The sequence below is a fragment of the Manis javanica genome, chromosome 2, assembly GCF_040802235.1.
Source record: "Manis javanica isolate MJ-LG chromosome 2, MJ_LKY, whole genome shotgun sequence".
In the NCBI taxonomy this organism is placed as follows: domain Eukaryota; kingdom Metazoa; phylum Chordata; class Mammalia; order Pholidota; family Manidae; genus Manis; species Manis javanica.
Genome location: NC_133157.1, coordinates 118,998,258 through 119,013,144, shown reverse-complemented (window position 1 = coordinate 119,013,144; position 14,887 = coordinate 118,998,258). Strand labels below are relative to the sequence as shown.

Sequence of the window (14,887 nt, the reverse complement as noted above, 5' to 3'; positions counted from 1 at the left end):
TTGGGGGTAAAAATGTTCTAACACAAGACTGAAAGTGGAAATGGTCTTACTGAATATTTGCCAGTAATATGGAAGATGGTATGCATATCACTTCATGCCTGCAACAGCACCTACCCAATGAGTACAAGGTTGAGAGGATAAATGAATAAAAATAACTTCTTAAGGCTGTGTTAACAGGTAAGAAAGAGGTATAGAAGTAATTATGTTACACTGGCCTGCACTGAAAGTTGCCAAAATTTAATCCAGACTGCTTTTAGTCATGATAAAGCAGTAGACAAAATATATGATATAACTTCTTCTAGATATTGGGCAACAGGCAGCATGAGACTATGTTGCTCAGAGAAGGGAAAGCAGAGAGGGGAACCCCATGATAGCCCCTAATTTTTGCCCAGAAGCATTTGCACACAGTCATATAGTAAGTGAGAGATAAACAATATAGAGGTGTTGCCCAGCTGAAAGGAGAAAGCAGAGTTTGAGGTACTGAAAGCTAGTATCCATTTAATGATGAACAATACTTTCCCCCTAAGATCAAGATAGGGCAAGAATATTCCTCCTCATTCCTTCTATTCCATATTGTAGTGGAGGGGCTAGTCCGTGTAATAAGAAAAATAAAAAAGACTACTACTTGGAAAAAAGAATATACATGTACATACATATATATATTAAAAGAAGTTTCCAAATAATTTTCTTTAATTGGAAACAACATGATCATATACATAGAAAATCTTAAGGGAATATGTTTCCCCTTGCAAAAATGCCAAATTAATAAACAAGAAAACCCTAATAGACCTTATAGGTAAATTAAGGAAAGCCATTGGAACCAAGGTAAATTTACACTTTTGTATTTCTATATACAAGTAATAATTAAAAATGAAATTTAAAAACCCCACTTACAATAGCATCAATACCTAAAATACTTGAGGATAAACTGAACAACATATGTGCAAGTAAAAATTGCAATATTGCCAAGAGAAATCTTAAAAACCTAAGTAAACAGAGGAATACATCATGTTCACAGATGGGAAGACTCTACACATAAAGATGCAGATTCTCTCCAAATTGATCTGTCAATTCAAATTCCATCAAAATCCCTAGCAGGCTAATTCTAAAATGCATCTGCATGTGTGAAGGATACAGACTAGCTAAAACAATTTTTCAAAAAGTATTTACACTGAACAACACACTAGAACAGATGGACCTAATAGACATCTACAGACCCAAAAGCAGCAGGATACACATTCTTCTCAAGTGCACATGGAACATTCTCCAGAATAGACCAAATACTAGGCAACAAAAAGAGCCTCAGTAAATTCAAAAAGATTGAAATTCTACCAACCAACTTCTCAGACCACAAAGGTATAAAACTAGAAATAAATTGTACAAAGAAAACAAAAAGGCTCACAAACACATGGAGGCTTAACAACATGTTTCTGAAGAATCAATGAATCAATGACTAAATTAAAATAGAGATCAAGCAATATATGGAGACAAATGACAACAGCAGCACAAAGCCTAAATTTCTGTGGGACGCAGCGAAGGCAGTTATAAGAGGAAAGTATACAGCAATCCAGGCTTATTTAAAGAAGGAAGAACAATCCCAAATGAATAGTCTACAGTCACAATTATCGAAATTGGAGAAAGAAGAACAAATGAGGCTCAAAGGCAGGAGGGATATAATAAAGATGAGAGAGGGAATAAATAAAATTGAGAAGAATAAAACAATAGAAAAAAAATCAATGAAACCAAGAGCTGGTTCTTCAAGAAAATAAACAAAATAGAAAAGCCCCTAGCCAGAATTATTAAGAGAAAAAGAGAATCTACACACATCAACAGAATCAGAAGCAAGAGAGGAAAAATCATGACAGACCCCTCAGAAATACAAAGAATCATTAGAAAATACTATGAGAATCTATACGCTAACAAGCTGGAAAACGTAGAACAAATGGACAACTACCTAGAAAAATACAACCTTCCAAGACTGACCAAGGAAGAAACAGAAAATCTAAACAACCAATTACCAGCAACAAAATTGAATCAGTAATCAAAAAACTACCCAAGAGCAAAACCCCAGGCCAGATGGATTTACCGCGGAATTTTATCAGACAGAGAAGACATAATACCCATTCTTCTTAAAGTTTTCCAAAAAACAGAAGAGGAGGGAATACTTCCAAACTCATTCTATGAAGCCAGCATCACTCTAATATAAAACCAGGCAAAGACCCTACCAAAAAAGAAAATTACAGACCAATATCCCTGATGAACATAGATGTAAAAATACTCAACAAAATATTAGCAAACTCAATTCAAAAATACATCAAGAGGATTATATACTATGACCAAGTGGGATTCATCTCAGGGATGCAAGGATGGTACCACATTCGAAAATCCATCAACATCATCCACCACATCAACAAAGAGGACAAAAACCACATGATTATCTCACCACAGACACTGAGAAAGCATTCGACAAAATTCAACATCCATTCATGATAAAAACTCTCAACAAAATGGTTATAGAGGGCAAGTACCTCAACATAATAAAGGCCATATATGATAAACCCACAGCCAACATCATACTTAATGGTGAGAAGGTGAAAGCTTTCCTCTAAGATCGGAAACAAGACGGGGATGCCCACTCTCCCCACTGTTATTCAACATAGTACTGGAGGTCCTAGCCACGGCAATCAGACAAAACAAAGAAATAAAAGGCATCCAGATTGGTAAAGAAGGTGTCAAACTGTCACTATTTGCAGATGACATGATATTGTACATAAAAAACCCTAAGGACTCCACTCCAAAACTACTAGAACTAGTACCTGAATTCAGCAAAGTCGCAAGATACAAAATTAATACACAGAAATCTGTGGCTTTCCTATACACTAACAATGAACTAGAAGAACGAGAAATCAGGAAAACAATTCCATTCACAATTGCATCAAAAAGAATAAAATACCTTGGAATAAACCTAACCAAGGAAGTGAAAGACCAATACCCAGAAAACTACAAGACACTCATGAGAGAAATTAAAGAGGACACTAACAAATGGAAACTCATCCCATGCTCTTGGCTAGGAAGAATTAATATTGTCAAAATGGCCATCCTGCCCAAAGCAATATACAGATTTGATGCAATCCCTATCAAATTACCAACAGCATTCTTCAACAAACTGGAACAAATAGTTCTAAAATTAATATGGAACCACAAAAGATCCCGAATAGAAGGAAGAATAAAGGGGGGGGTGGGATCTCGCTCCCCAACTTCAAGCTCTACTACAAAGCCACAGCAATCAAGACAATTTGGTACTGGCACAAGAACAAACCCACAGACCAGTGGAACAGAATAGAGAGTCCAGATATTAACCCAAACATATATGGTCAATTAATATTCAATAAAGGAGCCGTGGATATACAATGGGGAAATGACAGCCTCTTCAACAGCTGGTGTTGACAAAACTGGACAGCTATATGTAAGAAAATGAAACTGAATCATTGTCTAATCCCATACATAAATGTAAATTCAAAATGGATGAAAGACCTGAATGTAAGTCATGAAACCATAAAACTCTTAGAAAATAACATAGGCAAAAATCTCTTGGACATAAACATGAGTGACTTCTTCATGAACATATCTCCCTGGGCAAGGGAAACAAAAGCAAAAATGAACAAATGGGACTATATCAAGCTGAAAAGCTTCTGTACAACAAAGAACACCATCAATAGAATAAAAAGTCATCCTACAGTATGGAAGAATATATTCATAAATGACAGATCTGATAAAGGGTTGACATCCAAAATATATAAAGAGGTCATGCACCTCAACAAACAAAAAGCAAATAATCCAATTAAAAAATGGGCAGAGGAATGCCTAGGGTGCCTAAATGGTTTTCTTGTCTTCACTGGAGATGGATGGTAATTATAGATTTGCTTTGTTTATGTCACCGTATTCCTATTATGTTAATATGTGTGTACAAATTAGTTAGTAGTTTAAAACCTATACATACTTAAGGTACTCTACAAGAAGATATGTCAAAGAAATAATCAATCCTCCCATGTTTCCTTCATATGCTACATCTATAGCTTTTCTTCTTCCTTCCTAATTACAACCCTTAAATAGAATTCGTGCCTCATATCGAATTTACCGAGTATCATAATTCCTCCAGGTGGTAAAGATACCTCGAGACAAGTGCTGGGTATAGAAGCCACAGGGCATAAATCTTCAAAGAAGTAAAAAGCTAACCTTTGCAAACAATATGGCTTCTCTCTCACTTACCAACTTTACATTTCCCTGTATGGCTCCGGAAGATGACTGGTTAGCCAGAGACGGGTAAGATTCCTCAAGGGAGGAACAACCTAAGACAGGCACAGTCGCAGGGGGGCCATCAGGTGAGAATTTGGGGATCAACAGAGGTGAGGCTCAGAACCTCATGCCCCCTGCTTTGAGAGAAATCTTCTGCATCCGTGGATGTCTTGCTGCCCTTGTCTAGCCTGGATTAATACTTGGTCCATAGGCACACACCTGATCATCTGATCATCTACATTTGCCCTCTTACAGCACTAAACTATGTTTTCTACCTTCATCTTGCATCTACCTACCACTTCAGCATTTTATTAAAAATAAAAATAATAATAATAAGAGGAGCTGAACAGACAGTTCTCCAAAGAAGAAATTCAGATGGCCAACAGACACATGAAAAGATGCTCCACATCACTAGTCATCAGAGAAATGCAAATTAAAACCACAATGAGATATCATCTCACACCAGTAAGGACCTCCACCATCCAAAAGACAAACAACAACAAATGTTGGCAAGGTTGTGGAGAAAGGGGAACCCTCCAACACTGCTGGTGGGAATGTAAACTAGTTCAACCATTGTGGAAAGCAGTATGGAGGTTCCTCAAAATGCTCAAAATAGAAATACCGTTTGACCCAGGAATTCCACTTCTAGGAATTTACCCCAAGAATGCAGCACTCCAGTTTGAAAAAGACAGATGCATGCCTATGTTTATCGCTGCACTATTTACAATAGCCAAGATATGGAAGCAACCTAAATGTCTATCAGTAGATGAATGGATAAAGAAGATGTGGTACATATACACAATGGATTATTACTCAGCCATAAAAAAAAAACAGATCCTACCATTTGCAACAACATGGATGGAGCTAGAGGGTATTATGCTCAGTGAAATAAGCCAGATGGAGAAAGACAAGTACTAAATGATTTCACTCATATGTGGAGTATAAGAACAAAGGAAAACTGAAGGAACAAAACAGCAGCAGAATCACAGAACCCAAGAATGGACTAACAGTTACCAAAGGGAAAGGGACTGGGGAGGATGGGTGGGAAGGGAGGGATAAGGGGGGAGGGAAGAAAGGGGGCATTATGATTAGCATGTATAATGGGGGGGGCCCGGGGAGAGCTGTGCAACACAAGAGAAGACAAGTAGTGATTCTACAGCATCTTACTACGCTGATGGGCAGTGACTATAATGGGGTTTGTGGGGAGGACTTGGTGATAGGGGGAGTCAAGTAAACATAATGTTTCTGATGTAATTGTAGATTAATTATACCAAAATAAATAAATAAAAATAAATAAAAAAAGTATTTACACTATGAAATTTCGAGACCTCTTATGAGGCTAAAACCATCAAGACAATATGGTATGGTACTGCTATAAAGCTGAACAACACAGCACGATACGCAGGCTAGAAATATACCCACACTAATAGAGTAAATTGGTTTTTTGACTGAGCACCAAAGCAGTTCATTAGGAAAAGGAAAATCTTTTCTACTAAGGTGGTGGAGCAATTATTTACATGGAAAAAAGTCTCATATAATACACAAAATTTAATTTGAGCTCATCATAGATCAAAACCTCCATGTGGGCAGGGCCTTCCCCACCCCTGCACCCCCACGCCACCTGATTGCTACCAAAGGACTCAGAGCAGTGCATGACACAGAGGTGGTGGTAAATAAATGTTTGGTGAAAAGGAGACTGCGTGAAAAAAACAACATGCTGTAGTAGAAAGTAACAGGAAAGGGCTGTTGGGATAGAGACAGTCAGGCAAGGGCTCAGTGAGAGAAACCACCTGGAGGTACCAGCTCTGCACAGGAGCAGCTGAACATCCCAGGTGGCAGCAGAGGCCACGGGGCACCCAGATGGGTCCTCCCTCATGGGGGAGGATCATCTGGCATCTGACAGCTCAACAGGGCTCATTAAAGAACAACAAACACAGAGGTGATACGATCTACTTGTGATTTTATAAAGCTGCCTTGACTACTGTGTGAAGAATGGGTTGGAAGGTGCGTGGCAGGAAGCAGGTAAGCCAGCCAGGCTCTTAGAGCCACATGGCTCTAGGATGGAAGCTCAAGTCTGCACTGACATCCTGGCAGAATCGAGTATTAGTTGTAATTGGTCATTTTCAACGACGTGTTTAGTTGTTTCTTCCAAAGATTCCCTTTATGAAAGGAGGGATTACATCTATTTCTTTTCCCAGGGCTCCCCAGACCCAGCAGGTCACATGAGTACACTGAACAGACTGGAAGTCAGAATCTGACAGGACAAGGGAGGTATTGCTGTCCAAGAAGAGTCTCTCTTATTAAACAGCACATAAAAAAAGGCAACAGAGAGAGCACTGAGGCCTATTAAAATCAGTAACATATGCTGAGAACGGGCATGGACTTGTTTACTAACATTAGAATGTGGGCTACTGACCGAAACTTTACAGAAGTACAAATGGTACCGTTAGATGCTTTCGTGCAGTAGTCAACTAATGGAGTTAGTACTTAGTTGACAATGTGAACAGCGCTGGAAAGGTCTAAATCAACAAAAAAAAAGAAAAGCTGATCCATGAGGAGTTGTACTAAGGCACAGTTTTGGACCCAAATTTCTGTTATTGATGTGAGAGTCATCATCATCCACCTTACCCCTATTCCAGCCATAGCCCCCCAAAAAAACCCTTCACACTCACACATGCAGTGCCATTTGAGCATGACTCGGTATAATATTGCTTGCATTTTTATATAAGGATTATATAATACATAGGAGATATTTCCAGAGAGATGCTACATAAATGTAAGATATTATATACATATTCAGGTGATAGGGACTGTATTTACAGATATGCCTTTGGAATAAAAAAAAATTAAATCTGGAATCTCAGTATTTCCAGCTTTCCTCCCAGGGCAAGAATACATTTAGTGTCCTATTAAATTAAAGGATGGTCCACTGCTAACAGTGGCATGCCTTACCAGCTGGTGTTAACGCAGATTGATGTACATGTTCAATCACACTGAACCTGATGTCGGGCTTCCTGGAATTTATAATACAGAATGGAAACGTTTTATGTGTTGCAACTTCCCACCCCCTTTCATGCAGTAACTCACCAGGCAGAAATGTAATTCCCTTAGCATTTTAAAAATCCACACTTAAAGCATTTTCCAGGGTTAAAGACTCCCTGAAATAGAATATATAAAATGGAACTTGTTAAAAAAATATCATGTAAGAGAGCTGATGGGAGTCATTTTTGATTATCAGCTAAGACCATGGGAATCAGAGAATATGATGTATTATTTTGCGAAGTATGTCTAAAGGAATATTAACCCAGAAAAACAATGTAAAAGCATGTAATGTAATTCAAATACAAATTCAAAGTTTGGTAAAGATTTTTTTCCTTACATTTTCTTTATTTTTCAAAGAATAAAATGAAGGCACATGTTTGGAATCACAGCACTCTGTAATCTAATGATAAATGATGCCTTTTTATTGGTTCAGTATTGATACATTTATGGATATACTATTGGGAGGAGTATTTATTTTTGAAGTAAAAAAATTTGAACTGAAAGTCTTATTTTTGTCAATAACAAGGAATATCAATAATGTAGCCTTGGGCATGTCATACAGCTTGGTTTCGCCATCTTTAAAAAGTGAAAGAACTCTTCTTGCTTACATTATAGAACTGAGATAAAGTCTATAAATATTTTGCAAATTGTTATTTTGTCTAAAATCTCAGTTATTATGTAGTTCTATCTAACTTAAAAGTAACTTCAGGAATTTTCATGATTAATTGACAAATGCAGTTTTATGCATGTGGTACAGTTTATAATCCCCACAAAGTACTTGCTACTCATTTCATCTATTAGGCTAATAACATATATGGCATTTGGCAATCATTCCACAGACTAACATTATGTCTTTTGGGGTATGTATCTGTGTTAATATCTAATGCAGAAGAGACTTTTTTCCTCATAAAATGCTATTTCTTTATATAGACTAATTTGTATTTTCTTTTGTCCTAGAATGAGCATAATAAAAAGTAGCAGATGGTCCCATCCTTAGTAAACCTGGTAGAGTTATCACAGATGGTGGTCCGAGTTCTACACCCCAGCTCCCAATCTAACTGGCTGTGTGACATCGTCAGTTTACCAAATCTCTCAAAGCCTCATGTTCCCCACTCATAAAATGGGGAGAAAGCCCCCAACCTCCCACAGCTGTCATGAGAATTAACTGAGAAGATACCTATGAAATGCCAATTAGTCTTCTCCCCTCCCATTCTTCTGACTTCTTCAGATCCACACAGACAACTAAAATAACAAAAAATAAAATATTTAACCCATAAACCATGTAGGCATACAAGCAGGCGCCCAGACACCTCGTGGCCTCCACTGCAGGCTGCCTTTCTTCTCCCTCTCTTCCCCACCTCCTCTCAGAAGACCTGCACCCTCTTCCCTTGCTATTCATGTGCCAGACTCTTCAGTCACACCATGTTGTTACTTTCTCTGAAGGCTTCCAGCAACAGAGTCTCACCTGGAATCACTCACTTCTTACACAGGGTAGAGGTGAGCTGAACAGTTTCACTGAAAACAGAATGAAGGTGAGGGACAGCAGCAGCTTTCACATGCTAACAGGGCCAGGCTTCCTGCGGGCCGCTCTCAGACTGCTGGACTCTGGTGCGTGGCCGGTACTGCCCACATTACAAGACAGACCCAGAATGCAAATCAAGCTTGACAAACTCAACTGTATTCAAGAGCCAGTGAAATGAATGTAGTAAGAGGAACAAAAGGAACAATGACATGTGGAAGGGACTGGATTAGCAGCATTTCCCCAAAATTCTCAAATGGACATTCTTGACCTTCTACAAGTGAGTCTGAGACAAGACTGTTTATCATGTAATCTTAAGCCACACTACTGGCAGCATTACACACTAAGTTTTATAAATCCTACAACTGCCCAACGAGACCATGCAAAAACACACAATTCACATCTTTAGCTCCTAGGACAACACCTGTCTCATGTGCATGAGAGAAAATACGACAGCAGTACAGAGGTTGTCCCGGAGAGCCACCAGCCCTGGAGTCCCCAGAAGGCGCTTTCTCTGGGGCTCTCTATTCTGAGGACTGGCTGGGTTATCTGCCTTTCCTTCCTCCTCTACCGATGTCTTCTCTCCACTCCACTCTTTAGTTTTTCCAGTAAATAAAAGTGGCTGAAATTTCATCTATTCACATTGCTGCTTTTATAGGCCCTGCTAGTTCTGCCTTTGAAACAGACCTGGAGCCTAACTGCTGCCACCACCCAGATGAACACAGACAGGCGACACTCCTGGAGGCTTCTGCAGAAAATCTACTTCCTTGCCTTTCTCGGTTTCTAGAGGCCATCATGCTCCTTGGCCTTTCTATATGTGACTCCAACCCCTTGATTCTGTCATCGTATCTTCGACTGTCTCTGACGCCCTTGCCTCCCTCTTCTGTGGATCTTTAGGATTACACAGTGCTTACTGGAAAAAACAGGGTCATCTCCCATCTCAAGATTCTAAACCACATCAGCAAAGTCCTTTCACTACACAAAGTAACATATCCCCAGGTTCCAGTGATTAGGATGAGGGCCTCTGTTGTGGCCATTCAGCTGCTGTCCCATCTCACTCAAAGGAAGAAGCTACACTCCTTACAATGTGAGTTAGTTCCCACCTCCCATCTCAAGTCACCTCTTCCAACTCCCCTTCACTCACTTTGTTCCAGCTGCACTAGTCTAGCTGTTCTTCAACACAAAGCCACCTCAGGAACTTTGCACTTGGTATTCCTGGTATTCCCTCTGCCAGAGAAGCCCCCTCCCTCCTTTAGGTCTCGCTTAAATGACATCAACTTATGAGTTAGGCTTTCTCCATTGACTCTGTAAATCAGAGTAACACCCCTCCACCATTTGGACAGTTCCTTCCATGCTTCTTATATGGCATGCTATTCATTCATCCATCCATCCATCTGTCCAATCTGCGCCACTAGAATGTCACGGAGGTGCTCTGTTTCTTGCTGTATCTCCACAAAATAAACATGAAGGAGGGGCTCCAAAAACACTTACTGAATAAATGAACAAACTTTCTTGGAAAAGTAAATTCTTTGGAGTCAAGACTTGGCCTAACATACCAACTTAATAAATGTCTGAATGAATGAAAAAATGACTGAGTGAAGGACAAACCCAAATTATCTAATTTTCTATAGGCATGTGGGCTGACATCAAATCACATGCTTTACTCTTTAGCAAAAGACATTATGGTTAAAGTAACTTATTCAAGGAGTCACAACAAAAAGAAAGTAATACAATTACACAGTAAAAATCCCACTCAAACCCGACTTTATTTTGCTGCATCCCTGCATGTTCTTAGATCTGACAGGTCATCTGGGTTCCCCTACTTAGTTCAGATACTCTTACGAACAAGGTTTCAAGTTGTTAAACCCCGAAATTGGTTTCTCAAGGAAAATTTACAGAATCTCAAAAGAATTTACCTTGCTTATTCAGATATATAACAAGTGAATATAAGGGGAGAGATCTTTACACATACCTTAAATGCACCCAGAAGCAAATGCACAGCCCGGGGACACTGCAGGGACCATACAACATGCTGCAGGGTCAGCAGCCCTAGCAACTTCTATCAGCCAGTGGGCAGCCCCACACCCTCCCCTCAGAGGATGAGAACACAGATGCAGAGAAGACCCTCTGCCTGGGGCTGGATGTTTATTGGGGGAAGGAACCATGGGGACACCACCACTGTCTTGGAATGGAATAGTGGAATCCTAAGGCACTTCAGAGGCCACAGCAACTGCAAGAGTTACGGCCCTGCTGCTCTCACACCAGCATGGTTGGCCAGGCAACCAGCCACACTGTGGCATCTCTCCTTCTGCCCCCTTTAGGGAAAGGGAGCCAGGACTGCATTTTGTTCACACTCAGAAACCACTTCCTGTCAATCCACTTCCTGCCACACATGGGAAGGAGGACACCCCCAGTGGGTAGGAATACAGACGGAGGGCAGGTTCTCAGGGGTCAATCTCACCTCTCTGGTGTCTCTATGGACATTTTACCAACCCTCCTTACACCTCAATTTCTCACCTCTGAAAAGCTGGCTTACTATTCTTACGACAATCACAGGAGATAGAGCACGAAAAGCCTAAGTAAGCACAGGAGGTCGGAACATATACTGGCCACTATTACAATAGTTATTATTGTACTACCATGTATTGTATTATTCTTGACTTTTTTTTAAAAAAGTCACTGTTCAAAAATATATGTCTTCACCTAAAGTTTAGATTTCTAACAGAAACTCTCAGGGGTTTATCATTTATTTCCAGCTAAGTGTTTGCCAACAATTATGAAAGGCTGCCCTGAGGCAGATGTTGATATTAGGCTTTTCTAGGTATGGCTTACAAAAATAAAGTCACTTACTGACTTTCTCTTTAATCTACTCTTGATTAAAAAATATATATTTTGTTACTGGAGAGTTTAATAGAAATATTAGATAAATATGATTATACACAGTACTTAAATAAGATAAGCAATATGAGTAAGATTTATATATATATATATATATATATATACACACACACACATATGTGTATTCATGGGTTCAACTAGGTATTTTTCTAACAAATTATAGCCAGATAGAAATTGTGAATCAATTCAATACCGTACATTGCCTCAGTATGTGAAAAATGACATAAAACAACGAAATATATGCCTTTTTCTTTTTCATTTCTCCTAATCACACTCACTGAGGATACAACCCAGAGGCACTGGGTGAGCTTTACCAAATTACACAAAAAATAGTCTCATGCATGGATACTTTTATTCAGCAGGGTGGGGTGGGTGCAGGTATTCCTTATCTACAAAACTCCCCAAGTATTACTAAGGCTAACCCTATGGGTTAACCACTGTATAGCCTCTTTCCTTTAACAAGAAGTTTTTTGCCTCAAAAACTTTTGCACAATCTTTTCTTGATCCCATCGCCTGCTCTTAACTTCAGGCTTGACTACTTGAACCTGAGTGAAGAGAAGGTGATGACTTATTCCTCAGCCCCTAAAATCAGTACAAATCCCTTTAACCTTTTACACCAAACAAAGGAGCTAAAGATGAGAAAAGTGGGAGTGAAATTTTACATCTGTTCCATGAAATCATGTGAATGCTTTTCCTTTAGACCAGTGCTGTCCAACAGAACTTCCTGGCTGATGGAATGTTCTTTGTCTGTGTTTTCCCCTAGGGTAGCCACTAGCCATGTACTAAGCACTTGAACTGTAGCTCGTGGCTTCCATAACAGACAACACAGCTCTGGACAGAAGTCAAACTCTGCCTGCTCACAGCCTTTCTGACACCTGCTATCTGATCTTCATTTCATGAACTCAGTCAGTACATATTCCTTGAGTACCTCCTTCATGCCTAGCACATTGTAGGCACTGGGGATATAGCAGAGAACAAATATAAACCTTCCCTGCTCTTATGGAGCTTACATCCTAATTTATAATAACTGGTCTCTTTAAAATCACCAGACTCATATGAGGTATTCCACAGGTAACTCTGGGTTAATTTTTTTTTTAACTGTGATATTTTGGAGCAGAAAAGCAAATACTTATAGTTTGAGAAGCAATGCAGTTCAATGTATTGAAGAAACTAGAGGATGCTGAGAGACCACACAAGAAAAGAGAAGTAAACTCATGAAAGTTTTCTGGAAGGGTACAAACCTTAGTAACAGATAACCAGTTTAGGTGTTATTTCCAAAACATAATAAGCCCACCCTGGACCATCTGAATGACCAGGCAGATTCAGATTCAGCTGCCATGGGATAAGGACAGAGGAATTCCAGGCTAGGTTGTTTTTCTTAATTCCCACATGAGATGGAATCAGGAGTGAACCAAATTCGTGACTGGAAAAAGTATTTCCAAGCAGCTGTATAAATTAAGCATTTGGTGAAAGCATTCAAGAGATTAAAGTAAAAAGTTTAGGGATTAAAAAAAATAAGAATGGTTTGATAAACAAACAAACATAAGCAGCTGGTAAAGGAGGAGCCAAAGATAAGACCATTACTACTCATCTCAGGCTTTTTCCAGGATGCCATGCAGGCAGCTGAGCTGGGTCAAGTTTCTGAGATGCTGGGTGCTGCAGCTGGTGAGCTCAGCATCAGGATAGGTCAAACTCCTAACAGCTGGACTCTGGCCAATGACAAATGTCAATGACAGATGCCCCTAGAAATGATCAGAATTGGGTGCCTTGATGGTGGGTATTTGCCAAGAAGGGGAGAGAGGGCTGTTCAGAATTGCTACAGTGGGATCATCATTACTAATAAAACCCAGAACTAAGATCATTCATCAGCAACCTTACCTAGTTCTGGGGGCAGAACGGTCAGGCGGTTCCCCTGAATGTGAAGTTCCTTAAGCTGAGTAAGCTCCCCAATTTCCTTAGGCAGCGAGATCAGGTCGTTATCCCTAAGGCTGAGCTAAACATAAGAAAACAAGGAGTTGTCAAAACAATTTTCACATAAAGAGGCGCTCAACAGAAACTCTTGTCCTCTTCCATGCCCTCTCTTCTCTGAAGGCTCAATCCTTTCCATTCATTTACAAGTGTCTGCAGATAAAAGAGAAACCGCACAAGGAATAGCAGTTTACTCCTGCACAACAAACCATACTCCTGGTCAAATTGACTTGATTCTACTCCTACAAGGGCTGCAGAAGTGAATTGATTTTCTAAGAATTTAGATAAATTACTTACTATCTGCAACTTTGTGAGCTTCCCAATATCTGGCGGCAGGATTTCAAAATCGTTGTCACTTAGATAGAGTGCACGCAGGGTGGCTGCAAATTAAACAGCAATATATAAACAGGGTGGCATGGAACCCAACCATTTGAGGTCTAATCAATATAAGGGAGTCAGCTTTGATTAATAACCCTGGCTTGGTGAAAAGCCTGTGACATACCTAGAGCTCACAATAATAACAAGCAGGTCAAACTTACATTTACTGGCTTATTGTAGGGCTGGTGTGTTCAGGAAAACATCTATATCCAAGAGGACTGACACAATTAACAGCTGTGGGCACCAGCAGTTTTGGGCATGGAGTATCAATATGCTTTCAGAGAAGATTGCTATTTTTCCTCTATTACATCTGATTCACATTTATTGCTTTATTTGCATCCAAAGCAAAAAAACAAAGAAAACCAATGGGTCACTTATGTCAGTAATTACTGATAAAGGGTTCTTTCATGTAACTACAACTATGTTAAACATAATTAACTAAGAGGCTTTCCTGTGATGGAGGCCATATTGCAGTTTACTATTTCTATAATCACACTAATTACTACTCATTTCTATTGCCTTACTGACAAAAATAAGTGAAGACAAAGGAGCTAAAACAATGACATGGGGTTTTAAATAGAGAAAACCTGAACTTAGGCAGAGCATCAGTAATCAGAAATTTATTCACAATATTACATAATGATAACATGAAGTGTACACTGTAAGGCATCCTTTTAACCTCAACCAAAAAGGAGAAATATAATCAGATGCATTTTGTTTGTTTGCAGGTTTTCAATAACACTGCAATGTTTTAAAATTTGACAAATCTGTATGTAATTATACATA

General features: G+C 39.3%; 1 protein-coding gene across 3 annotated transcripts in view; it reads right to left on the bottom strand.

The window, feature by feature from the left end:
• Positions 1-14,887, bottom strand: part of RSU1 (Ras suppressor protein 1) — a 194,397-nt gene that overhangs the window by 120,655 nt on the left and 58,855 nt on the right. For all 3 annotated transcript variants that reach the window (XM_073229239.1, XM_073229240.1, XM_073229238.1), the window contains 2 exons: positions 14,021-14,103; positions 13,634-13,748 (listed from right to left, as the gene is read on the bottom strand). In XM_073229239.1, the coding sequence (XP_073085340.1) occupies positions 13,634-13,748; positions 14,021-14,103 (198 nt within the window). The remainder of the gene's footprint in view (positions 1-13,633; positions 13,749-14,020; positions 14,104-14,887) is intronic.